Raw genomic sequence first — 27,971 nt, forward strand, 5'->3', positions numbered from 1 at the left:
TGCGTGTATGTCTGTCTGCGTCTGCGTGTATGTCTGTCTGTCTGCGTGTATGTCTGTCTGCGTGTATGTCTGTCTGCGTGTCTGTCTGTCTGCGTGTCTGTCTGTCTGCGTGTCTGTCTGTCTAGGGGTTTCACTTTATTTTTTAGAATACTTAGATGACTGAGTCGGGGTCCGCTGTCTTCACCCGTCCTGCGCCTCCCCGAGTGTCGAGCTCCGGCATCTGCTGCATGGCCGCCTCCTTCTCCTCCCTCTGGACACGTCTGGCCTCCACCCAGGGGATCAGGCACAGCACGGCCCCGCCGATTATGGGAGGGATACCGGCCAAGTAGAAGGCCACATCGTAGCTCCCCAGCCTGTCTCTCAGGAACCCTGAGGGGGGAGGGGGGGGGGGGCAGGAGGACAACAGCAGGAGAGTTAGAACGAGGAGGCACAGAGAAAGGGACAGACAGGGATCCTGAGTGGACAATTTGCCTTTTCAGATGCAGAAGCTAGGCGGGCTTATCTGAGCGGGTCCTTAGTGGTATGTCCAAACCCACTCCTGACATCCTAACTTTTTACTAGACAGTAAAGGTGGGGTGGATGAGGGTGAAGGCCCCTCTGTCCATCCCCCATTTTCCCTTCCTCAGCAGGGTGACTTCCTGTTTCTACCAGTATCCACCTTTTTCCTGCAACGCCAGTTTTCATGAGAAAAACAGACGTCTTGTCTGTAGTACGGTGCAAGCAGGTTTGCACATGACTAGTGTTGAAAATATATGCATGAATAGATGTCTGAGCGCTTATAATTCCAAGTGGACATTGATATTCCACAGGGTATATTTTTATATTCATAACACAATGTCTCTCATATCAAGTTTTAATTGTAGGGGTGAAGTTGTAATGTTTTGATGATTTCATTATTATACTTTATTTTAAATTAAGTGCTGCGTTTTCACAGGTCAAAATAAGCTATTAATAATATAAAACTTTGAGATTCTCGTTATCATCTGTGTGATTTCTATAACACCAGGTGGTGCCAGAGGTATGTAGGCATGTAGGGAAGTTTTACTTTCACAAACATCTGTCTTGGAGGCAGATCTGCCCCGAAGGCAGAAATCAGTGTGATTGGTTGACTCACATTAGAAGGCGTAGCTTACATCCAAACTTTGAAGTGACTCAGTTTAAGTTCAAATCCAAATCGCCTGGGTTAGGGATAAGGTTGTGTTTAAATTAGGCTTAAAGGTAACGGTAGGCACCAGCACAAACCCAGGTTTCTTCTTGGAGCATGCAGCAATTAGAAATGCAGATTCCACCCCCTCCACTGAGTCAAAAATCCCATTCACCTCTTTGTTCGGGGCAGATTGGCCTCCCAAGACATGTCTGAAGAAGTGAAACTCCCATGCGCCAAAAAGCACACTTCAGGTAGACATGCATTCACGTTTTATATCATGAAGGTATCTTTCAGATCATCCAACGGGTGCACAACAGCCAAATGGCTTTATGATTGACCTTATTGTCCCCGGCAGATGTCATTATGATCCGAGCGCCATCGCTTGCCAACTCCTAGTCACAAATTCAAAAGCATTAGACTACAAGGCATTCCCACCAGCATACCCTAACGTACCTGCAATGGGAGGACCCACTGTCATGGGCACAGACATCATGCCCAGCAGGAAGCCGATGGCCTGGGACACGTTCTGAGAGCCCACCAGCTCGAAAGCGATGGGGGCCATGATGCAGATGAAGCAGCCGTCAAACAGGCCCATGAGCAGGCACACAGCGATGAGACCGCCGAACACGTTACACAGAGGGATCATCATGGACATCAGGCCGATGACCACGAACGAGGACACCTGGGGGGACACATCGCATCTCGGGCATCAGCTTTATGAATCCTTGAACGGCGGCAAAACACATGCAGCCCCGCCCGGTAAACTTGACAGTCAACTGGTCAGTAGCCGGGCGCCAACACGGCGACCAGGTGGTCATTTCAGTCTGGCGTTTAGTGGGCCCTACCTGTAGGTAGACTTTTTTGACTCCCTGTACGTAGTCAGCCACGCGGCCGAAGATGAGACGCCCCACGCCGGACGTCACGCCAATGCACATGAGTAGAACCTCCTTGTTGGAGTCTTTTCCGAAGCGCTCCTCCACATGCTTCATCTTTAGGACGGACACATGGGAAATAACCGTCAGAGCTCCGCTGCCATGTTACTGTGTGAGGTAATACTTGGAAATACACATGGAATACGGTGCGAAGTGCTTCAATATATACTGGTGGGAAAAAAGACCAGTACACATTTAGAATGTCTTTGTTTTTAGGTGTAATTCAAAGGATTGTAACATGGTGCATACAGTATATGGGACATAGGACACAATGTCTTGACCCACTTTGTGGGGAATGTGCAGGAACAAGGTTGTGGGGATCTTTAAGGGGACCTATGTTTGCTTCTGAGCATTCTGGCGCTTTAACCACAAACCGGCAGACCCTGATTAAATCAGTCAAGGGTTAAAAAGGGGCCGGGAGGCCTGTGGGACCCTGGTATGTCTGTAGTTGTCTGAGTTGGGGCCAGTAAAAGGGGGCTGCACAGCTTTCTTCATGTTTCGGACATGATCAGGCATGTTACCCTGGCCCTAATCTCCATACCAATGTGTTTCAGGAAGGGGGACCATTCACACAACACATAAAACCCCCGCCCCCATCTCACTGCCCCCACGGTCCTCCGCCCCCATCTCACTGCCTCCACGGTCCTCCGCCCCCATCTCACTGCCTCCACTGTCTTCTGCCCCCATCTCACTGCCTCCACGGTCCTCCGCCCCCATCTCACTGCCTCCACTGTCCTCCGCCCCCATCTCACTGCCTCCAAGGTCCTCCGCCCCCATCTCACTGCCTCCAAGGTCCTCCGCCCCCATCTCACTGCCTCCACGGTCCTCCGCCCCCATCTCACTTCCTCCACGGTCCTCCGCCCCGATCTCACTGCCTCCACTGTCTTCCGCCCCCATCTCACTGCCTCCACGGTCCTCCGCCCCCCATCTCACTGCCTCCACGGTCCTCCGCCCCCATCTCACTGCCTCCACTGTCTTCTGCCCCCATCTCACTGCCTCCACGGTCCTCCGCCCCCATCTCACTGCCTCCACTGTCCTCCGCCCCCATCTCACTGCCTCCAAGGTCCTCCGCCCCCATCTCACTGCCTCCACTGTCCTCCGCCCCCATCTCACTGCCTCCACGGTCCTCCGCCTCCATCTGACTGCCTCCACGGTCCTCCGCCCCCATCTCACTGCCTCCACGGTCCTCCGCCCCCATCTCACTGCCTCCACGGTCCTCCATATCCCTATATCATATTCATAGCAAAACCAACTCCTTATGGTGAATACACAGGCAATGAGACGGCACTATCCCAACCATCAGTGACACCGTCGCGGTCACAGCTATAACAGCATAAACATGTTACAGGCTGTTGCCAGTCCCTCCTACCAGGGTGAACCAATCGCCAGGCCCCAGAGCTGGGAAGGCTGCCTGGAAGGCCCGGCCCAGTACCCGGAGAACCGTCATCAGATCAACCAAACACCTTCCTGCTGCTGCCCCCCTCCCAAGCAAAGAGCCTCCCTTTCCCTCCACATCTCTTCTATACCCTGACCTTCTGCAGCCCTGGAATGTTGCTGTTGTTGTTTTTAACATTTAGACACAGAGTGAACCTCCACGTACATTCATTGGGAAAAGTAACACAATTTAAGACATCACAGAAACACCTTGAAAGCATTTACGCAATTATGTAATATTCAAAAATGGAATTTCCTCATGCAGAAAAGGTTATTGATGTCCACGGGTCTGGGGGGGTTACAAGGTCATTTCCAAACTTCTGGAAGTACATCATTCCACTTTCCAATGGATCATCTACAAATGAAGGAAATTCCAGACCACTGGCCATTGACATATGACATGTTGTCCCACCAAATTCAGCCCAAAAGCTGACAGAGGATCACAGAATTCTCTAAGGGATGTACAGGCCTCTCTTGCCACAGTCGACATCAAAGTGCACGAGTCAACTGTCAGTAAGACCACAAACTTGAGCTACACTGGAGGGAGGTCAGGAAGGAAGAAGCCCTACTGTACAGGGGTTAAAGGTTTACGTGTCATGGACTTGTGCTGTGCCTCCATCACCAGTCATAAACACCCAGGTGTAGTGCCAGGTCATGAGGTAAGAGTTTTGACCATCTATTTCTACCAGCTTAAGGATTTATTGTATTTCCTACAATACACTGTGTAAAAAAAGGATAAAAATATCTCAGACTGGAACAAATTCTGCACATTGTTATTTGAGTTGCAGGAATGTCTGCAGTGATATATCCATGTCAAAGCACACTAATCTAAATGGTTTACCACAAGCACAAGACCATTTGATAAGGAACTGTAATAAAACCATTGACCAGAACGTGTGTGTGTGTGTGTGTGCGTGTTCTCTTAGGGAAGTGTCCATGCTGAATCAGTCCCCAGACCTGGTCCCTGCATCATGTGACAGGCATGACCATCAACACTAGAAAATACTTCCCCTTGATATTGGTTCAGGTCAGCTGACAGTCCATAACACAGTGGCCAAATATGGAAAAAAAGACAAATTGTCAGGAACTGGTTTGATATTGATTAATACATTTATGATATTAACGCCCACGCTATTTTACTGAACCAAGAGTTTGGTTGTTGTAGCCATCGATTGCCCCATTAACCCATACTAGTTTACATCTCTGTTCACATCTCGGATAAGCAACAGCAAAAAGACAGCCATTACTGGAGGCATGGTCAATGTAGATCAGTTTAGGTTCTTAGTTCCAACTTCAATTTAGTCAGCTCATACATCAATGTAAAACAATCCACAGGCATTAAATAATCTGTTACTAACGATGTTGGGCATGTGACCAAATGACTGGTGGTTAAACATGTTAAACAGGTGAACTTTGAGCAAGGCATTAAACGCTTATTAGTCCTGTAAATCACCCTGGAGGACGTGTCTGCTAAGTGACTAAAATATGAAATGGGCCGTGACCCAATTGATAAATAGGGAACACACTTCTTTTTTTAAGATTCAAACTGTAATTTTATTTTTTAAGTAGGCCTTCATTGTAATTGTAGTATATTGCAGTGGGTAGTAATGGGGCGCTTACAGGGCAGTTCCTGATGGGGTGTTGTGGAATTAGGTCACACCCAAGGCTGTGAATGAGCCTCCCTGAACTCTTAACTATTAATTTTTTTTTCTCTGTGTTAGAAAACAGACAGGTATTCTGGAGGGAATACATCTTTCCCAAGTGTCTGTTATTGATTCCAATATCTTTCTTACATTGCGGGGTTAGTTAACAAAATGGAGTCGGCAAACGTTTGGAGCCCAGACTGGCAGACATGGACAGACAGTCGTCTGAAGTGACGGTTGAGGCATCTACATGAATATACGAATTTGTGATGCCCCAAATGTCAACCAGGTTTGCTCACTGGGCATATTAAAACATTACGCCAGTCCATGGTGTGCTCTACTCAGCCCGCACAACGCCACTGTGTTTGTCCATTATACTACCCATCAGCCCCCACTCCATGCTGGCCCTTCTATTCACCATCGCAGGCAGTGCCAACCAGTCTATCCAGTCAGCATCATCTCCCCCATCAACAAAAAAATAAAAACTGTTGACTCTGCGTCCCAAGCAGCACTCTATTTCCTATGCACTACTTATAACCTATGGGCCCTGGTCTGAGGTAGTGGACTATATAGAGTTAGGATTCCACTGAGAACTGGGACCGTGTTCCTGTCGGTGATCACGTATTCTCCAGTATCCTGGCACATGGACAGAACACGTGACCTACTGCTTAGTGACTTACCATGCGCCAGGTGTCTCTGTTGGCAATATGGAACATCCTCCTTAAATAAATAACCACCCACACACACAAACACACACACCACCACCATCCACCAGGCGACTTTCAACTTTTCAAAAAATACAGTGAATTGCTCAGTTCGTTAAGCAGGAATCACATTTCAATACCAAAACATACACTGAATGTTATTATTAAATGTCACTCAGTCGCTTATCCAGAGCTATTTACATGCATTATTGATTTGGATACATTTAACAGCTATGGCACCTTAAATTTTTTTTATCCTTGCAGGCAGGTATTGGCATTTGGGGATGTTTAATTGGCCATGGTGATGTATGAGGCCCAGATTGAACATTTAGGTGCAACACAAAGGTTAAAAACGTTTCCATTTAGTGCCACAGGATTCTAGGATGATTAGAATCCTGGGAAGACGTCACCCTTCAGAGGGCCATGTCCCTTTCATTGCCTTGGGGTTTGATAATTAGATCAGGTAGAAGACTGCCTCCTACTGGCCATTACCTTCCAACCAGGCAACTACCAGGGCTACCTTGCTGAGCTTCAGAGGCAAACCAGCAGTGGGATGCAGGGCGCTATGTGTATGTAGATTCAGATGGATCAAAACAAGAGCCACACACACACACACACCAGGGACTTGAGTCGATGCCCTACATATTCTGTTAACTCAAATGGTTTTGTTGACCTAATTACATGTGGCCAATGCTGGAAGACAAACCAGAAAGAAATAACATTTAAAAGGACGTTTTATCTCAAAAAAGACCTTGAGAGATAAGGTAATCTTCCTAAGTGGTTTTAACTCCGCTGTCTAGAGGAAGACGAGCACAATCCTGTTAGTGGTGTTATCAACACCATTCCTACGTTGAAATGTTGGGGGTTTTACATAATTAAAACAATTTGGCTAGAACATTTTGTAACTATTATTTTATTACAGTTTGTGTTTCACAGAAACGCAGGCAGCTGCTTTGAACTAATACCATCTGTGGCTCAGAGTGACAAAAACATGCCTACTTATTTCCAAAAGCTTAATTGTACGGCTTCCCAGGCCAGAAAACCTCCCCCCGGCAGCTGGGGTCTCCATTAACAACAACCTAAATTGGTTTGTTTGTGGTCAAAGTGGTGGGAGTTAAAAATTCACCAGTGGACAGGTTCCTACTGACCCAGGTTTATTCCACTAAAAGAATTAGCCACATTTCTATAATAAAACTGCATATTTTATGTTAACCATGGAATTAAAGCACTCGACAGGATGGGATTATTAGTTCGTCTGAATTTCTTTCTTCAGGGAATTGGTGGACACTGTGTAGTAAAACTAAAATATCCTAAATATACTCCTTTGCAAATGACTGCAAAACCAACTGAAAACCAACTATTAACGATTGTCTTGACATCACATTTTCAAGTTTCACCATCATATTTTCGGATCTCTAGGTCTTCAGGTCTTTAGGCTTAGATGTGGTACCAACCTTTGGAATAAGTTGGCAAATTAGAATTATTTGAACATGGAAAAATACTAGTCCCATGTCACATTCATGCTTACTTTTGCAGGCTACCTGAGGCATGAAACAAATAGATGTGTATTATTAATGTGTAAACCGGCTAAATGGCAAATAGCAGTTCCACTTTATTCGGATTTAACATGTTTTTTATGAGATATTGGTTTAAGGTGTGATGTCATGACGTGAAGCTGTTTTTATTGACACAAGCAAGTTACATTTTAACGTAACGTGGCAGGAGTTCACTTTCAAACTCGGCAAATAAAAACTTTAAAGTATTTATTAGGGCTGTCTAAGTTAACACGTTAACGCATGCAGTTAATTGAAAATACTTAATGCCGTTCATTTTCTTTGTCCCCGTTAACGCCTTTTTTATTCTTGAGCCTCAGAGCCATCTATAGTCAGAGGTTGGCTTTAGCGGGAGCAGTCAGAATCGCACACACTTACTGTTTACAAATCTGTGCCAGTGATACTTTGGGAGAAATGTACTTAATACTTGTTCATACTAATAATAAGACCCTGTACTGATTAGAGAAACCTTGCTAGCAACTGAGTTAATGTAATCCCCTGTGTTCCAGAACAATGTCTTCCAAAATGCTTAATACAATTTACACACTAACTGGAACTTTGTCTGTCTGTACTTTTTTTCACACTAGTGAAATCCACACAGCTCTGAGACACCCAACTACACCTCAGGTTACCCACATCCAGGTCCTGGTTAAAGTGGGAACAATCATATAATCATATACAATACATCATACAAAAGTTATCTTTCTATATACTCCAAGGACAAAACACACACCAAGGTAAATGGATAGAAGGATATAATGTCAAAAGAAACGCACATTCCTTTCCTGTAATTATTAATTACACAATGTCTGGAAATGTTTTTAGCAAATAAAGTATTGGACTTGATCAACAAAACTTCAATAGAGAATAAATTATAACTACAGGACAACAGGACATGAGCAAAAAAAACAATAGCTTCCAATAAAAATGACTAGAGCAGACTGGAAGCTAATTCATAAAATAAATCCTTTTAAAGCAACAGGCCCATACCAATTATTAACTGCCTATAAAGGTCTGATGCCAATATGTCAGTGCATCGCTTTAAACAGCCTACCTGAAGTAGTGAGAGGTGAAAGCTTCTGCAGGACTTTAGACTCCCAGAGTTTTGAGCTGATAGGAAGGGGCATTGGACGTGAGGAAAACACATATACAGCGATCTGCAACACTAAATGGCTTAAGTCTGCATTTTGAGCAGAGCAGCAGAGAGAGGGAAAAGAAAAACAGCCAGCATATTTCTTCCGGGTTGGTCCCTGCACACTTGGAGGTGAGCACTCCCTTCCTGAAAGGTTAAACAATCCAGCCTTTAACCCCTGGTTTCCTGTCTACCTGCTGGTGTAGGTGGCAGATGGGCTGGGGATGGACCCTGAGCTATCCCCAGGAGAAGTGACCTAACTCCAATAACACAGTAATCTCATCCGAATAAACAGTGACCTACTGTATCCCAGTACAGACCCTTCCTCTCCAGCCCTACAAAGTAGATATTTGCTCCTAAAATGACATTTTTCCCATCCTGTAAATGGTATACAATACTGGAATAATAGGACTGTGTTTTCATAACTCTGTCTAGGATAAAACTGGACACTTAGTACCCCCAGACCAAACCTCCCAGACATTTCTTCACTGACTCTCCACAGACCACACAACTAAAGCATCTACGGTAAGGCACCGCTTTGGAGTATGGCAACTGGTTCATTTTCAAGCAACTGTTTAGAAACCGCTAAGAATTAAATGGACAATGAATTGAAAATGTGTTTTTAAACAGATTAAAAGTAGGTGTGTTCTCCCTGAGATCTGAACAACCTCATGCTCATTGGCATGCTGTGTACAGTATAGTACAGGCCAAGTCTGATTATCTGATTATTATTGAGCTGTATTAATCCGTTACTAAACAACGTTATAGCATTGCAGATTCAGTCCGTCATAACAGGTAAGGTGTGCTTGCACTTTCTTGGTACTCCCATTTTAAGCTTAAGAGAGAAGGATGGCCCGCAATATAGTCTCTAGAATGTCTCAGACAACCTTCCGTTTTGTTCACGCCGCAAGCCAAAGGAAAACGTGTAGATTTGCACGTTTTTGTGCGCCATGATAACATTTATACAATTGCAGAGAAAGTAATGCGAGGCCAGAGGCACCTTAACCAAATCCTGTCCGGAACAGTTGGGGATCACCGTCGCAGCGTGTAGTGTCACGCAGCATCTTAATGGCATGTCAGAAATGACACCGATGTCCCCCTGTGCCTGATAATCTATTAGCCCCTTACCCCAGAAGCATCACAGACACAAGATCACACACGCAACACACACGCAACACACACACGCACCCATCACCCCTGAACGACTCACCAGGTGAACGTAAGGCACAAAGTATCCGTAGAGGGCTGCCGGGATGCCGAACGCCCAGATTCGGTAGCCCAGTGACTTCCAGATGTTGACGTTAAACACCTGTTTCATGGGCGGACAGCGGCGGCCCGGCTGGTTGCTGTTGGCCGGCTTGGGCAGCAGGGGGATGTAGGTGAGCCCGGCAATCATCAGGACAAACATGATGATGCCCAGGACCCTCATGGTGTGATGCAGGCCCACCCGTTTCAGCAGGAACGACAGCACGAAGGGCAGGGTGATGGTGAAGGCGGAGCTACCGGCCGTCACAATGCCGTTGACCAGGCCCAGGCGCTTCTTGAAGTAGTGTCCGAGGATCACCAGGCTGGGCTGGTAAGCGAAGGAGCAGCCCACGGAGAACATGATGCCGTAGGTGAAGTACATGGGACCCAGGGAACTGTGAGGTCGAGGGGAGGAGAAACAGGACAGGGTGGGATTTCCCCCACGGTCACATTTACGCTTGCAGATATGACACAATTTACATGAACTTGGCTTAGTAGTCTGGCTAGACAGTAAACCTGGGTCCTGACTAACTCACTACAGCTGGCCCAACACTGTGGAGTCAAGGTGGATGAACTGCAGTGAATATCATGGCCTAGAGAAACCTTCAAATGCTGGAAGGTGTCAGTTTGTGTGTGTGTGTGTTTGCTTACGTCCCAGTCCTCTGTGAGCCAACTGCGGACACACGGTTAGGTGGGTTGCCATTAAAACAACGCTAATCCTAAATAAATAGCTCAATGGATAAGGTCAAGGGTCAAACTGGAGCTGGGAGCTTGGCCAGTGTGTACCAAGGCTAACAGCCGTAGTCCTACGGTCATCAAGACGAGGGCAAATGTTTTCTCAATTCACTCCTGCTCTGGTCCCAGATCAAGCACAGGTCTGGCATTCAGTTAGGGCTACATTAATAACAAGACTTTTACATCTATTTTGTCCTGGTTCACCACACCTAGAGACCAGAACCAGGTGGATTTGCAAACTGCTTGCTCAACCAGGCAAATTACGGCAGTACATAGGAGCTCTAGGTGACAGCATTCCCTGGCCAGAAACCAAAATAAAGCTTGCTGGCACCTGCCCTAACAAAGAGGTCACTAGAGAGCGATGAATCAAAGCAGCCGTGTCTGACATCCATCTCTCCAAATCTCACTGGCCTTGTGCTGGACTCCAGGGTACAGGAGGACCTTGGGGCACCGTTGGTGTTAGCCCACTGGATTATAACAGTTACCTGTGCAGAACATTGGTCCGTTACAAAACAGAACACTGCAAATAGTTTTTCTTTCAAGGGTGGTTATTGCCTCGGAATCCAGTTTCTAATAGGAACAAGGCATCTTAGGCGTTTTTTGTGGCATACAGCCATTGCATAAGAACAGCTCTTAGGTGTGGTACATTGGCTGTATGCCACAGCCCCTTGGGCCGTATCTCTTTAATAAACACTATTTTAAGTGATATCAGTAAAAACTTTGTGCAACATATTTCTAAGTAGTTACAGTACTCAAGTGTATGTGCCGTGTGAATTACCATAGAGTAGGCTAACAGTTTGGTCACGTGACGTCACCTAAAATAATTAGAAGGTGACTAAGCCTGAGCTGCTCTAGGCTCTCTACCTTTTTTGTCACACACACACACACACACAAGTTTGTACAGCTATCCTCATGGGGACCAGAAAATGGAAATTGCATGCTCGCTTGTCCTAATCTTAACCCTAAACCTAACCCTTACCCTAACCTTAACCTAACCCTAATCTAACCCTAAACCTAACCCTAACATTAACCACAATAAAGTAAAATGTATGCCTAAACTTTATCTAGATGTAATGCCTAACCTTAACCCTAAAATTAACAAATAACACCTGGACCTTAAAGAAACCCCAATTCTAACTCTAAAATGAATTGTAAGTTCGACCCTAAACCTAAACCCTGAGCTGGAAATTGACTTTTGCCTCATGAGTACAGTTCGACCTAAAACACACACACACACGCAAAAGTTAAGCACAAAACAGGGTTTCCTCCACAGCCACACCAGACCGCCCACAGACAGAACACATCAGTGACGAAGAGGAAGGCGGCAATAGAAGTACTGACGTGACAAAGGAGCTCGCCAGCAGTCCCACCAGGCCCAACGCCGCTCCGCCCACAGCTGTCACCCGGCAACCCAGTATGTCTGTGAAGACACTGACGATGGGGGAACAGAAGAAAATCATCCCCATGGACAGGGAGCCCACCAACGCTGCAGGACAAAGAGGGAGAGAGGAGGGTTAGGCCATCGGAACGTGGAACGCTAACACCCGGCGCACGATAACACGCCAGCGCGTCGCCATTCAGACAGACCCCGTTGGCACGTGACAAATGTTGAGGTGAAACACTCCTCTTCCGTCCGCCAAACTGAGAAAACCACTTCCAGACAACAACAATGCCTTTTGGCTATGGACAGCTTGAACTAAACATAGGATGTTCCAGACCAGTCCAGAAGAACACTGGATGGAGAACTAAGGGAAGGGGAAGCGGTGAGCAGCCAAACACTTACACAAATAGACACTACAGATAAGATACCATTTATAGAAAAAGAAAAATGAAATAGGTTCTCTGTTTTTAGTCGGTTAAGAATAACATTCCCAGAACGGCCGCCAAGATTTAACTTATTTCAAAATACATTTTTTTTTTTATCTGTTTAGAGGTAACTAGAAGGGGCCAATCAATATATTGGCCCCTTCTAGTTACCTCTAAACAGAAGAGGAATACTAAAAATGATTGGCAAGAAAATAAGATTTTATTAAAATATGTAAATTTCAATATTTATTTTTTCTTCTAAATTATGATTCATAGAGCTGCTCTGCTTGTCTGATGTCTGCTTGGGTCCCAGCCAGCTATGAACATCCACCACGCCATGGCTATAACAACCAACACCCTAGGAACTCTCCCTGGAATAAAACACAGCGTGGAGCTGCAGAAATATTGTTTCCAGCCTTTATTCTAATCATGGGAAACAAGCAAACATAAGATGGGGAGAGGAAAAACAAGCAGCGCCAGTTTAAGAACACACACGTCCACTCCACGGGTCCATTGTGCAACAGTCCGTCTATGCCCTTTGACCAGAGACACGACAGGGAGGTATAACCGCTGAATAACAAGGTTGGGGCCAGAGTCACTGTTCAGGGTCATTCACAGACACAGAGACTGACACCGGGACCCAGCGCCATTTCTCGATTTCGTTTCCCGAATGGAGCCATTCTGGAGAATGTGACAGGATAAGCAAAAATTATGATTCACAGATGTGAAACTGCTGAGCTCAGTTCCACTTCAGCCAGTGGATGAGCCTGGGTCAGGGCGCATAGTTTGTACTTCCTCCCCTTCGAGGAATACCTCATCCCAACCACACTGTCTAGGTTAATTCTGTTATTCCAGATCTTACAAGTAGATGAGGCTTGTAATGACAATCTGTCACAGTCTAAAATGAGAAGGGATCTATAACATAAACAGACTCCATTTCAGTTAACAGGTACAGCATAGCCAACAAATCCACCAGATATTGTCTTAAACGCTGAGTGTATCCAACAGCTATGAGAAGAACTGATAACAGATAACCTCAACCGTTGTCAAGGGGAAATACAACAGTAGAATTCATAATAATGAGATAATAATGAGTTTAATAATATAAAGTGTCAAGAAGAATATCTTCTTTGCCTTGCCAACTCAAGAGAGCACAACATGCCAGCACAAATAGTCAGTGTAGGGAGTCAGTGAACTATCATTCCCAGAGGCCAAACTAAGGCAAACATGTGAACTGACTAAAAAGATATTCACATTTGGTGACAAGTTGTGGGTGAGACAAGCATTATTATCACTCCGTTTTTTTTGTTTTTTTTTAACGATTTGCAGGATGGTCTAGGTCAATTAAATGTTCCTTAATGTCTGGTTCGGACATATCAGCTCTGAGCAAGCTCAGTTTGTAGAGTCATGGAGGGTAACCTGAGCTGGCTTGTTGCAAAGATACTACATAATGAAAAACAGGTCAGAACGTTCTCAAACTCTTTAGAAAGACCGTTCCTACTTTCTTGCTTATTAATAGACAGCCTATGTTAGGCTACCAGGCTTGAAGGGTTCATATTTCTTAATATCTTGGCATCCCTTCTTGTTGTTTATGGCCACTGTAAAAAATAAAAATACCACGTAATATGTAGGCTAGTTGCAGTCTAAAAACAGACAAAGGCCACATTAACATCTGTATTGAATATGGTGTACTTGGATTTCTCAAAATTCAATGCATTTTTTAAGGCTCCAAAAAGCAGCACAAGTGTGATTTTTTTCCTTCTTACTGGTCTTTTGACCAATCACATCAGATGTTTTTCAGAGCTGGATTTTATTGGTCAAAAGAGATTTGCGAAATAAATATCAGAAATGCACTGTGAACACCGCCTCAAGATCCTGAGCTCTCATATTTTCGGCGGAATCAAAACCCAGTAATACATGGAATTTAACTAAAGAAGAAACTCACAAGACAACAGGAAATTGCGGTTCCATTTTCATCTGTGGGCTTTCTTGATTTAAAAGCATTTAGGCTTCAGACAAAGGGAAGAATTCCAAATTGAAAATGTAATATCAGGATGATTTTCCAGCTGACGCCCTACTAGTGCCAGAGACAGTAGTCACCGACAGACCGACAGAAAGACAGATAAACCAGGCCTTTCTGCCCTGTTCCCTAATGTTTTCTTGGCTATGCTGTTAGACTGTCTGGTGAACCCAGTCACCCCACCGGCAGCCAGACCAGACCTGCCTTACCCCGCACCATGAAACAATCCCCTCACACTCAGTCACCCTGAGCCCGCATCTCGCGCTCTCAAGACTCTCGAGACGGAAAAAGGTGAAAACGGGCCCTCGCGTAAAGCATTTAGGCGCCTTTGAATCGGTAAGTCGCTCTGGTTATGAGCGTCTGCAAAAATATATAGCCGACATTATTTCAAAGTTTTGCCTTATTTTATCTAGTGGGTGTACTAAATGAGAGCACATTCTCATTTACAGAGACCAATTCTGGTGGGTAAAGCAACGTTTACAGAATTCGTAATTGCCTTTTATGCTCTTATTGGTTAGAGATGGTCCAATTAAGCTTTGACATTGTTTTGTACAACAGTGCTCATTTTGACATCACCTGAACGACTGTAATGAAAAAAGCCTTTGTCTAAAACAACCTCCAAATCTGGGATCTATTATCGCAACTTGCCGATACATCAAAACAAACATTATGCATCCACTGAACCAGACAGGTAAGGCTAGTGAATGGATAGTGAATAGTCAATATAGTTAGTCTGTAATTGTATTTTTATAAATTATTCTAAATTGGATTTAGCCAAGTTGTTGATGCTTGATACAACCCACTTTGACTTTATTGAAAATAAATCTTGGTACCTACTTGGCAGCTAAAAATGTAAAGTCAAGCTCTAGTCTGTCTCTGTGCTTGTTTCTCATTTTCCTGTGATTCACTGACTGAGCTCAGGATAAAAGCAAAAACAGGATGAAATGTTTGTCCTTTTCACATGGCAAGGAAGTCAGTCCACTCTTGGCTCTTCTCTGGCAGTGAGCCGTAACATTAACCGAAGTAGAATGTTCTAGTTAACTGAAGATAGTGCCTTGGTCCTAAACTCAGCAAACATACATTAAGTCCATTAGCTAGGATGAGGCTAATTATTAACCAAAGTCAATGGAGAGTTACTACAAAGCGCAAATCCGAGAATCCAACATTGCCACTATTCACTGTTAAAATAGATGATTGTTCTACTTTTGTCAAACAACCACTCATAATGCATTCAAGGAAAGAGGCTTAATAGAAAAGCCCCTGGATGTCCTAGCAACATGGAAAATTATACACATTTTCAACACACAAGATAAGGACAGTCTTCTCCTGACACGACACAGACCAGGGCAGAGAAGTACCTCCCCTTCTTCATAAAAGCCCCTCCCCCGACAGATCCAGGTGTTAAATCAAAGACAGACATAGTTACCCTAACCCCTCCTAAACTAAAAGGAAAACTTAAGAGCAATATATTGTCAAGATGTTCTGAAGAGCTAAACATCCCATTTTAGGCTTGATATGTAATAATCAATTTGTATGTGGATAATCTATAATTAGAATCACCATCTTACCTTAAATTAGCCAAGAAACTCCAGGTTTGAAAGCAAGTGGTTTTGACAACATGGGGCACATTGTGAAATACGTGACATGGCACACAATTTCTGGGGCCACATTTCAGCTCAACTTGTGTTTGAGGGTATTAAAAAATTTAAGTAGGTGTAGGGAGAAGTTGCTACATGGGTCAGTAGCCCACTTGTAACAAACAGTGAGACACTGTGAATGTATTAATAGCACTCTCCTAACGGAAAAATAACAATGGCACTACACCCCAGATGACATGTCAAGTGGATGCCGTTAGCGTACGGCTTGGCTGAAAACATCTCGACCACACTGTGCAAAAGGAAAAGAGCGGCTACAAGTTTTTGGGAGACCCGTTATTAAAGACATAACCTCAGAGCCGCCATACTATTTAGGCCACAAAACGTTTCAGAGCACCACCAGACAGCTCAAGCGGTCTGTTAGGGAAGATGACGAAGTGTACCATTTGGACTCAGATACAGCTTCAGGTCTCCAAAAATGCACCCATTTGTTTGTAGTTAGGTCCAGCCTACAGGACATTACTTGGTACGTGTGGTGATCAAGCTGTTTGCAGCAGTCTATGTCTATAAGGAGAACAATCATTCTCTCCAACGCTTAAGCCACTGAAAGGAGAAAAACACAGACCTACACTCTGCAATTGGGTTGGAACACAAAACATTATTATTTTTTTTTTCTGGTTTCCATATTACGTCCAGGTGTTATTAAAGACACATGATATAAGAATATCAGTTGATTTGAAATGTCACCTACAGAAGAATGACCAGTTACTCCCCAGTCTAATTACTAACCCCAGTACTCTGTATGGTGAATGGTGAGGGTTTTAGGGGAGGGCATCAGGCTTTGTTTGGAGCACAGCAGAGTAACTCATTAGAGCCATTATAGAGGTGTCTGACTGCAGGTAGACATGTCCAGGCCTTCCCCCATCTGCCTGACAGCGCATCAATCACACTGTCCATCCTGACTCACTGACCAGCAACGTCCCACAGAAGACACAAGGCTGCCGAACAATCAACACATGCTCATGCCCCGTTATTCACTATTTTGATCAAAGGAGACTTATTTTCTTCAAATCATTGCGGAAACAACTATTACAATATTTCTTCAAGTGTCCTGAAACTTGAGTGAAACCTATTTTACTACTATCATTACTACTACTCCTACTATTACTACTACTACTACTACTACTACTACTACTACTACTACCACCACCACCGGTGGAAGTTATCATGTAACAAATCAATAGTTAGCACTTGTTAGATCATGGTTTTACTTCCCACACAAAGATTACAATATTCCAGAACTAGGTTGTGACCTCTCTGCTCGTAACACTTGTGCATAACGCAACCCTGATTTATGCCTTTAGACAAAACAAAAATACCACATAACTAGGCCGATGGAGAGGTTTCGGCCCAGGGTCGCTGATGCAGGGCTAGCAGCTACAGAGGAGTGGTTCAGGAGGAGGCCCAACTCTGCAACCTTTCGGTCCTAACCATGGGGCCTCCAACTCCGTCCGTGCTCCTGAGTTTGATCTGAGCAGGCTAAGCTGCTCGATGCTGACAAACTGGCTCGGGTCCAGAGCCCTCCCGCGGGGCGAACATATCCCGGCCTGGCCTGCGCTACGCCGCATGGAGGTGGACAGCCACGGCCGCTGCCCAGTCATCTCAGGACAGGCCCCATTCAGGGCTCCTTCAGGGGGAAGTAAAGGAGCGCACAGTGCCGGCCCTCCGCCGGAGAAGAGGGTCCGCCACCCCACCAGACAGCACAGCCATGTCACATTACAATCAGTCTGTTGAATACATTTTAGACCCAGTCACCTTTGGCTGTAATGAAGATTGACTGTACGCCGCCGTAAAGAGCGGAGAGGTATCCCAGATTGGAGGAGCCCAGACTACAGTTGGGTTAATGGGTTTAACACACCAGCCCTGATTATTTTGAGCATGTTTTGAACATAAAAGGCCAGGCCTCGATGTTGAATGTGCCCCAAGGGGGGCTTGGAGTTTAATGGCCACAGTGCTGAATCAACTAAAGCAGTTGTTAAATCCTCTCCTTTATGTTCAGCCACAACACACGTGACTGTTCCAAGACAACAACAACAAAAGACATTACAGATATGGTTTTTAAAGACCTTTGTAGGATCCAAATAAATGATTTACATAATTCTGTTTTTAAAACAAAATGTAATTACATTTTTAAAGAAGGAACTTTCCACGGTGCATGATTTTTCAAAATACGTTTAATATTACTCCGCGAAACCGGCCTTCGGGTTTGACAATGACCAAGCCAAGAGAACTTGTGACCTAGACAAAACAAGTCATTCCAACATCACAGACGCTCATTGACCGAAAGAGGACTTTCTGAAATGCATCATACCCTGAACCAGTTGACACCAGGCCACCAGCTGGCCCGTTCCCTCCTGCCCGGTGTTTAGCTGGAACTGCCCCCACATCCACCCCCACGCCAGCCCAGCTTTTCTGTAAAGTCAAGCAGTAATGAGAAAATCCCAGTCGTTGCATTACCAGAGGTTCTGTCCGGCAATTACACCAATAACCTGGTGCGGTTGGTTGGTTAATCCTCCAGTCCCAAGGGAGGGAGGAGTTCACTACTCCGACCCACATCTGGGCCTCACAGTACACTATCCAACAACAGACCTGGGTTCAAACACAATTCGAAACAGATTATTTTGTGCTACTTGGTCCAGGCTGAGGTTGACGCAACGGAACCAGTGAGAAAAGTAGTGAACTTGCAACCCCTGTCTATCTGAGGCTCCAGGAAGCGAATGCAAAAGACATTTCGAAGACTTCAAGCATCGTTTGAACCCAGTTTCGCTCGACACATTTCAGTATTCGGAACACAAGCCTCACACACTCCCAGCTGGAAAGCATTAGACTTCCCTGGTCTAGAGGGGGCTCTAGGGGAGGCACCCAAGTGTTCTGCTTGGCACATAGTCCAGCTCTGTCTTTCTTTCCTGAATGTGAACAATCCACTCAATCATGGCCAGGGAGAGGGGAAAAAAAGAAAGAACCTGTGAATGTTGACAAGGCAAAACATTTTATAAACAGTGCAAACAAAGCAATTGATTTATGGCTTTGTGCATGTGAATGCAAAAACCCTTCAGCAGGACATTCCTCTGTGGTTTCATGTTTTATCCATGTTTCATGTATTTTACATTTGCAGATGAGGAAGGGGTGGGGTACTGTAAGTGGATGCTGATTGGAGAGTTTCTCCCTCGCCTACACAGACTATTACCATGCAGCCTGGCCAGAAACTATCAATGGTTTTCATTAAGGATTTTTATTCAAAAGGAATTCACAGAATGTAAGATTTCTAAATATTCATAATATACTAAACATTTTCTATTGATACACTGACTAAAATTTTTAAAAATATCAGTTAGCTGTATTTAAAACTTACTACAAAACCTTTAGGTTTTTCATTTACTATAAACCCTGAAGGTTTCTGGAAAGGGGATTTAACTCCATTTCAATCCATCAGAAAAGCTTTTAATGGCTGGGTTTAAAGTCTGTAGAGTATATATTGCTATAGTGAGACAGCACTGAAAACACAGTGTCCTTATAGAGCGAGACGGAAACCAACAAACTGATGCAATATTTCAAAAACTTTAACATTAGGACACACCCTCTACATGATTTCTCTGCACCAATGAATGTTTAGTTAGAGGGATACCAAGCAGGAATCATCTGAATCCAAACATAGTCATTCACTTCCAACCAAGGCCTCTGAATTCTTGTTTATCAACTTCGGGCAAGCCTCCAAACTAAAGAAACGTCTCTTACTGAGATCAGATTGCCTGGAGTACTAACACAATATTAGTGAAGAGACGTTGCCAGCACTTTTGAGGAAACTTGTTCCCAAGAAGTCAAGCTTCGGGACATTTTAATTACTACACTCGAGAAGACCATCTTTTCCATTTTTGTTATTCAGCAGATGCTCTGAACCCAGATTGTTCCGGTATGTCTCAGGGCAAGTGCCATTCTTAAGGGCACGACAGACTATTCAGCTTGTCGGCTCGGGGATTTGAGCAAGACACCTGCGGCAGAGTCACTTTGGCTTACTGTAGGTGCTCTGCCTGTGCCGCGAACAGCCATTAAATGGCGTGCTTTACCCTGCCCCCTCAGGCTATGGGCCGACAGTGACGATCATTATCAGGAAGCCAAGCAATTGGTCCTTGTGCGTCGTCCCTGGGGCGTGCTCTGTCATGTTTGCCCGGCGGTTTGTTTATATACTCCTACCTTTTATCTCACAACAACCTTCACCTAAACACAGTGTTAAGCTTACAAGAGACAGAGATCAAATGCTCTGTCAAAAATTAACCTGGGTCGTCGTGCGAATTAAACGGTTCAGTCCATGCGTTTGAAAAGAAATGCCGGTTTCAACTGCCAAGGCATGGTCACACGGTCTGTTTAAGTCTCCAGTAGGCAATAGGCCTCGTGGTCATAGTCGCCATTGTCAAGGTCTAGTTGAAGTAATTGTGTTCTTATTATTTTCCTTAAAACCGCTTACTGCCGTGTGGCTCCAGAGAACCTGAGCTTGATATGGAGGTATGAGCAGAGCAGAGGAATAGAAAAAGATCCCCAGCATGTCTGTGGGACCCAAACAGAGGAAAGTACTGCCACAACTCAGCAGCTACAACTCACATTGGGAGAAAACAAACCAGCTCAGTCTGACATCCCACAGAACAGCTGGGCAGTTTACACTGGGGAGGAACACCCAGCGTGGCCGGGATGGATTATCTCAAACGGAAATCATGATCCCAGGCCTCTACGTCATCCTCATTTGCTTCCTCTTTTCCACATTCTCGAGAAAATCCCTTCTAGTGAGACGTCGCAGACTACCCGTTGGAGCACTGGGTTCAGCTGTGAAGTGAATCACAGGCGTTTTCACAGCGTTATGCAATCTTATCGAACCGGGTCCATCGTGCTGATATGATGCTGGTGAGGGGCGTCAGGCGTGGGACAGAAAATCTGCATTTCAGGGGCTTATGAGACCCTTCACACTATAGCCAGTTGTAAGCACCAGGGGGCAGTCACAGCACCTGTCAAATGCGGAGAAGTGCAGTTGGATCCCACTGTGAGTGTTCCTGAAATAATATTTTCAGTTTAACGCTTGAAAACTGAGCTGCGTTTGTGTCCCAGAGAGAAAACAGAATTCATCAGCATCCTCAGTCTCCCAGTCCATTTCTGTTTTACTTTTCTTGCAATATGCTTATCTTATGCATAAACTTCATAATAATCAAAACCCCGAAACACTATTTGGGATATTGACCTACTTGCTGGACTGAAGCACAAGTTGATTGAAGCAACTCTAACGTTAGGCACTTCAAGGAGGTCTTTACAGCCTAGGAACTAGGAATAACCCCACCTGGCATTCCCCACTGGGGAGTGAGAGAGAGAGATGTGAAGGCCAGTGACCCAGCATGGGGGAAGTGGGGGCCTTAACCTATCGCTCCACCCAGCCCAACATCCCACTCCGTGATAGGCTTATCAGGGTTCCAAATCTTCCTGTCCTCTCTGTGTTCAACTTGGGCACTGGCAGGCTGTGGGGTTGCCATGACTGGTAAAGGTAAAGGGATAGCCAATCAGGGGCTTAAGACCACCCACCTGCATTGATTTACACACCTCTTGCAATCATGAAAAAGGCCATTAAATAATTAGAAACTATATAAGGAATAATGGAAATATCTGATGTGGAATTGACATTATGTAATATATGATAATTTAGAAAAAGTGGCATATGGGAGGAAAATGGAGAGGATAGGTGTGTAATGGACATAAAAAGTTCAAGTTGAGGCAACGTGTTTGGCAGCACAGAAGAGGCCACAGTATTTTCCCCTTCATACATCTCCTTAAGGCTTATCGTAAATCAGATACGGAGCTACTTAGAGCTTTTCCTATCTTCTGATGATTTCCAATCCACATAAAAGCCACCGGTAGAAACATATCCACAATTCTGACATTTACCAGAAACATTTCTCTGATCACAAAAACATCTAATTAACATGTCATACATCAATTGTCGGAGCATGTACATTTTTTCTGGCTACAATGAAAAGATAAGCGAGAAAGTTCATTTGGCAGAAATGCACAGATCAAAAGACTGCTAGAAAATGGGAGCAGTGCCATTTACCTCACATCTACAGTACTGGTCAATGGGAGGAACAAAAACCTATCAGACCTACTATAACTGCCCATTGAAACCCCCCCCCCATGAATGTACAAATCCCCACTCACGAGAGACGGAATGGTGTTACCATGGTTAACTGGCAGGGACGCCAAACACACACACGCCATACTTGTTTACGGAGGCCTTATGACCTGTGATCTTTTCACGTTCGCTGTCCTGTCACAGCTATTATCACTAGATTAGCTACTAGTAATTTGTTTTTCCTTGTCATTGAGCAAGCTGAATAGGCACCAAGTGGCGTTCCTTAGAGTTTTGCCTAGGAGGGCCAAAGCAGAGGGCATGAAACAATGCTCCTCCTCTGGACAGGTTACAAATGGACCATACTAATTGGATTAAAAGGGGACTTCAGAAGATATTCCATTTAGATTTGCCAGATCTGTGGAAATGTGCAATTGTCATTACGTCACCTAAAATGTTACTGGCTATTTATCAACAATGATGAACAACTAACCTCATTAAGGGACAGGAAGGGTGACATACTTAAGACTTAATGGCCAGGGTGTCACAGGGACAAAAAAGGGCATCCCTACGCCCAGAGTCCCTATGCCCCCAGGCATTCCCTACGGCCATGCATTCCCTACGCCCAGAGTCCCTACGCCCAGAGTACCTACGCCCCCAGGCATTCCCTACACCCCCAGGCATTCCCTACGGCCATGCATTCCCTACGGCCATGCATTCCCTACGGCCATGCATTCCCTACGCCCAGGTCATCCATATAACCCAAAATCACAGGCTTACAGAAGGGGTGCTTGACACCCTTGATTGCTAATGAACAGGTTATAAAGAACAACCATGCTTGCTCAAGTGATTCCCATTTCTATCCACTTCCAAGGAAGTGCTTATAATTTTCACGATGAACCCAGATTTCAACATCACAGCAGTCTTTTCAGATGCCAACAGGTGCAACAGATTAAACAGGCCCTGGCACGTGTGCTTTCATTCCTAACATGTACAGGATACATATTCATTCATTCAATGATAGTGTTAGAGGGACTAAAAAGTTTTACTTTGGTGGTGAATACCGCTATACAGACACAATTACTGTAAACCTGTGAATACCAGAATATAACCACTGTAAAATATTTGTATACAAATCTGAGAAAGCCTTTTCAAATCTGTTGACATAGATCTGAGAAAGTGCTACTTTTCATAAACTAAACCTGAACCAGAACAGGGTCAACTATTGGGGGGTGTCATGTATGTGTTTGTTGTTAAAACCACAACAGGAGAAGGCAAGAGCTGGTGAGTCCTTCGGTTGAAGCAAATTATAGTTTATAGTTGTCTAAGAACCTTTATTCTACTAGGTATAATTGACAGAAAAGTTAATTCAATACTTTCTCCATCTCACTAAGGACCCAGGGAAGACCCAGGGTAACATAATTAAATAACATTAGAATCAAGTGTATTTCCCCACAGACGCTGGCCAGAATGACATGGTTGGGTATGCAGTGTGGGAAAGCCCAGAATGGCTTGGCACTGATGCCTAGGAGGAAGACGTGCTGCTATCTTCATCTCTCCCAACGCATAAAGACAATATGCTTAGACTCTTAACTCACGTAGTTTTTCTTCAAAATATTTGGCATCATTCCCCCTGGTGTTTTCATGGCATTTCCATTGTTTTGGTTGATTTACATCAACCTCTTTACCACATTCATTGCCTTGATTCGAACATTTCGATATCTTCTCTGTCTCAAATATCCAAAACCCCACCCAGGGTTATTCAGAACCTTATCAGTTCTTTCTGTTGGTCTCTACCATAACGTTCTGATAAAAGTCGGGCAACATGAGTGGAGAGCACCTAGCAGGCCAGTTTGTGGCTCTAAGTTTGAGCCGTCGAGACAGACAGCAGCACGTTGGAATGTAATAAACCCCTATCTGTGTTCTCCAGACACACGTGGTTCTTGTCTTGTAGTGGCAGATCCACAGCTAGTGAGAAACCCAGTGCACCCTAGCCTTCCCTGCCTGTGCTTTCACAGAGATGCATCAGAAAACAGTTAATTGAATACTTTTACAACAGTTTTCATTCAACATACATACATCCTTTATATGTAATTAAATACCAGCTCAAATCATATTATATTTATATATAAGCCCAGCCTAGAGTTGACAAAATGTATTTACAATGTTTTTAAAGTAGCACTTTGTCATGTTTATTGATTTATATAATTATTCATATACATGAACTGAATCGCTTGTAGAATTAATCCAATCTGACGGAGAATCTAAATCATGTTCAGCTTGTTTACCCTTAGACACTAAAATTAAATAGGTAAATACTGAGACACCACACGGACTTCCCTGCAAATGGAAAAATCTCTGTTGCACGAACTCACGCCACAGACGACAGAAGGAACAAAGTCCCATTAGGATGATGGGTCAATTGGTTTATTATCGACTGTTGTGTCACGGTAACGGTTCTCCCACCAACCTTTACTTCCTCTACTTAGGAGACTTCCTGACAGACGCAGGTAGCATTTGTTCAACACAATAACCTTCCCCTCTTGAACCCTCTCACTGCCTCCTGCCTGACCATTACCGGAGGAAACGTCGATCTTAAGAGGCGGCATTTGCCTCGGCCAATGGGAAACGTGCATGTTTGGAAGGGATTCTGTGAATTACTGTTGAACAGGATCCTTAGCACAACTGTTCCAACTGGTTTTTTAGTTTAGAGCTTGTTCTCCATCCTTTTACATTGGGAGTTAATTTGTTAACAGCACTTTAAATTTCATGAGAAACATTTTCTCATGGCTGCCGCAGACCCACAGCATACAGTCAGCTCTGTGTTTGATTAATTGAATTGCAATAAAATAAAATCACATATTGACAGAATCGCACGCCATACCAGAGCATGGAAACCGCAACACGTGTCAAATCGGCATCTTAGTGAAGTAATAATATCGTATCGTGAGGTCGCTGGCCATTGCCGGCCCTACTGGCAATCAGCCTAAACTGAATAATATTCCACTACGGCTATCCCTAGGAGAGACCTCTAGGACAACTGGAGAGGGACTATGTCCAGGGAGAGTGGAAGGCTGGCGACAGCTGGACTTGAAGCATGCTGATGCAATCCATTCCACTCACTTCAGAGGGTAACACAATAAAGTGGGGTATAACCCAAATTCAGTAGGCCAAAGGATGTCGTCCAGAGTAAAACAATGACCTGGGGCTGAATGATGAAAGGTTATCAAAACAGGTTTAAATGTAATTATGGTGTAACAATGCTTTAGGTTAATAAGAGGATACTCCTGGGGTGTGTTCATTCTGCAAAACAAAACATTTTAGTCTGGCTTTGAACAGAGTTTCTACCAGTTATATTTTAACATTGTCATTGGACTGTAACTAACAGTTTCTTGGTAATCAGTCTTAGACAGGACAACTAAATATGGTTACGCAAAGGAGGTTTGACGTATCTACTGTTCAGATGAAATTTTTGTGTTTTTCACATCAATTAAATATATACAGAGCCTTTCCATTATATCCCACATGCTTAGCCTAATTGTTACATTTTGTCTATTGACGACCCCGCTGTGGGCTTTAAGCAGGGGAACACCTGGACAGGCAGACTGGTTTCAAAATAAATTAACTAAATTTTCACTGCGAGCACCCAGGTCGGATTAATTGAATCCGCTCATTGAGCTGGAGTCAGTTGGAGCTGGAATACAGCCATCCTTCCCTACAGTGGTCTGTAAATGGGCCAGCAATTGCCAAAACTTTTCATTCCAGGGAGCACCAAAGGCATTTATATCAGGTCAAATTTAAAGTACATTTTCTCAGGGAAAGTGACAGGTGAATGCATATTAACACTGCATTCTGGAGTTTTTGCTTAAAAATCCACAACAAAATGTCTTAAGGAGACAAAAAGTGGTCCCCATTTTTTTGTTTACTACATTATACCATTATGTGTGACATCACATTTTGTATGAAATATTATAACCTGCAACTGTTTCTTTTTCCCACTTGTCCTGTGTGTAATAAATTTAGTTAATAATATATCATAAGACAACTTGAGCTTAAGCTTGTCAAAATGTGACATTGCTTATTATAAACCGAGTGATTTGAATACTAAATGCTAATTGGCTGAAAGTCATGGTATCTCAGCAAGAAGGCAAGAGGGAGTGTGGTATACGGCCGATATACCACGACTAAGAGCTGTTCTTAGGACACAACGCTTTGTAAGAGCAATAAGGCTTCTTGGGATTTGTGGTAAATTGCCAATATACCATAGCTAAGCGCTGTGTCCAGGCTTACTCCCCCATGTGTTGTGACTATGAAAATATTCGGTAGTAGTACACTGGCCATATACCACACGCCCTCATGTCTTTTTGTCTACTTATACCACCGCCTTCGACCACCAATCAGCATTCAAACCATCCGGTTGATAAGACGGAATACCACGTTTTCAATATTAAAATTGCATTGGTAACCGGTTTATAATAACAAGAAGGCATCTTGGGGATAGTTGTATATTTATCAACATACCACAGCTATGCGCTGTGTCTAGGCGACTGACTAGTTAAAATGCCCGCCTAAACTAGACAACAGCATTGTTAACTACAGTCAATGAAAGTGCTAAAACGACGAGCACCTACAGTTGCACGTTCAATTTTTCAACTGTCACCAGATGGCAACCAAAACCAGGGATGGGTAATTAGCTAGGACACGGAGAGTAAATAGCAAAACAACTTCATAAGAAGTTCATCTGAACATTGCAATACAGTCTCAGGCAACATTATCATTCCAGGAAGTGCGAGGATGAATCTCACATTTTCATATGCATGCAGAAAGGACATGCTTGATGACGATGCATGCAAATGCTTTTAGCCAAGTCCGTATTGTACTGAGGTATCCCGCTGCACACTTTGAGAACTCACCAGTTTTGAACTTAAGGTCTTCATCGTCTGGTGAGCCGAATTCATTCAGGAGATGCAGGAACAGGATGCCAAAGGCATTCTGGATTCCAAATACTGCTCCATTACACCACATGGCAGCCAGCATTACCACCCACCCCCATCCTCCTTCTGGGTGCACGAAGTCGGACTCGTCCACAGCCACGGGAACCTGCTCTTGGATGTTTCCTTTACTACCCCCGTTCTCCTTCTCATCTTCGTCCGGGTGTTTTTCCTCTACCTTCAAAATTGGCGTCTCCTCCGCAGGTTCGGCGGCGACTGTTTTTGTTTCAGATTCATTGTCTGTCATGTTGGTACCTTCTGTCATGTCTTGTCAATAATTTGCAGATCTTTTACACTGTCACACAGGATGGCAGCAATACTATGCTGATACGTAACTAACGTAGTTACACCGTGGTCTAACACTGTAGCTCCGATCAATCGAAGAGATTCAGATGGTATGCCCTAAAACGTGTTTATCTAAAAATATGAAGACTTTGCATCTCATTTCAGTGAACTGTCATGTAGAAGTTCTATCCATTCAGAAACAATAGCCGTATTGAAAATTAACTCCCAGACCACACTGTAGTAGCAAACCTCAGTGTGGCATTGTATAAATAGATACCGCAGGGGAACGGGGCGTGCGTACTTTACCGGTTTCTCTCGCTGATTGGACGCATTGCTGTCCTTAAGTATGACACCAGTGCACAGAATTACTTACCGTGTTTGTAAATATGGAAAAACATTACAGAATACATTTATTTTATCTGGTTCTACAGTTATCTTCCCATTGTATGACAGTTAATTTAGTATCCTTACAGCGCTATTATGTATATTTAATTTAGATATCTTCTGGAAAATGCACGTTTTTTCAGTCGGGAATAATTTAACCCAATTTGGGTTTAGAAGTAGTCCAATACCAACATTTTCACAAATA

At 44.1% G+C, this 27,971-nt stretch overlaps 1 protein-coding gene across 1 annotated transcript; it reads right to left on the minus strand.

The window, feature by feature from the left end:
• Positions 1 to 48: 48 nt before the first annotated feature.
• Positions 49 to 27,635, minus strand: slc16a10 (solute carrier family 16 member 10). Its single transcript, XM_010882873.4, has 6 exons — positions 27,020 to 27,635; positions 11,867 to 12,011; positions 9,756 to 10,185; positions 1,993 to 2,136; positions 1,601 to 1,829; positions 49 to 369 (listed from the first exon to the last, which is right to left on the minus strand). Exons 1-6 carry the CDS (start codon positions 27,360 to 27,362, stop codon positions 152 to 154), a joined length of 1,509 nt encoding a protein of 502 aa, XP_010881175.1. The 5' UTR covers positions 27,363 to 27,635; the 3' UTR covers positions 49 to 151.
• Between the last annotated feature and the right edge of the window lie 336 nt (positions 27,636 to 27,971).

This window comes from Esox lucius, chromosome 18 (assembly GCF_011004845.1).
Source record: "Esox lucius isolate fEsoLuc1 chromosome 18, fEsoLuc1.pri, whole genome shotgun sequence".
Taxonomy (NCBI): Eukaryota; Metazoa; Chordata; class Actinopteri; order Esociformes; family Esocidae; genus Esox; species Esox lucius.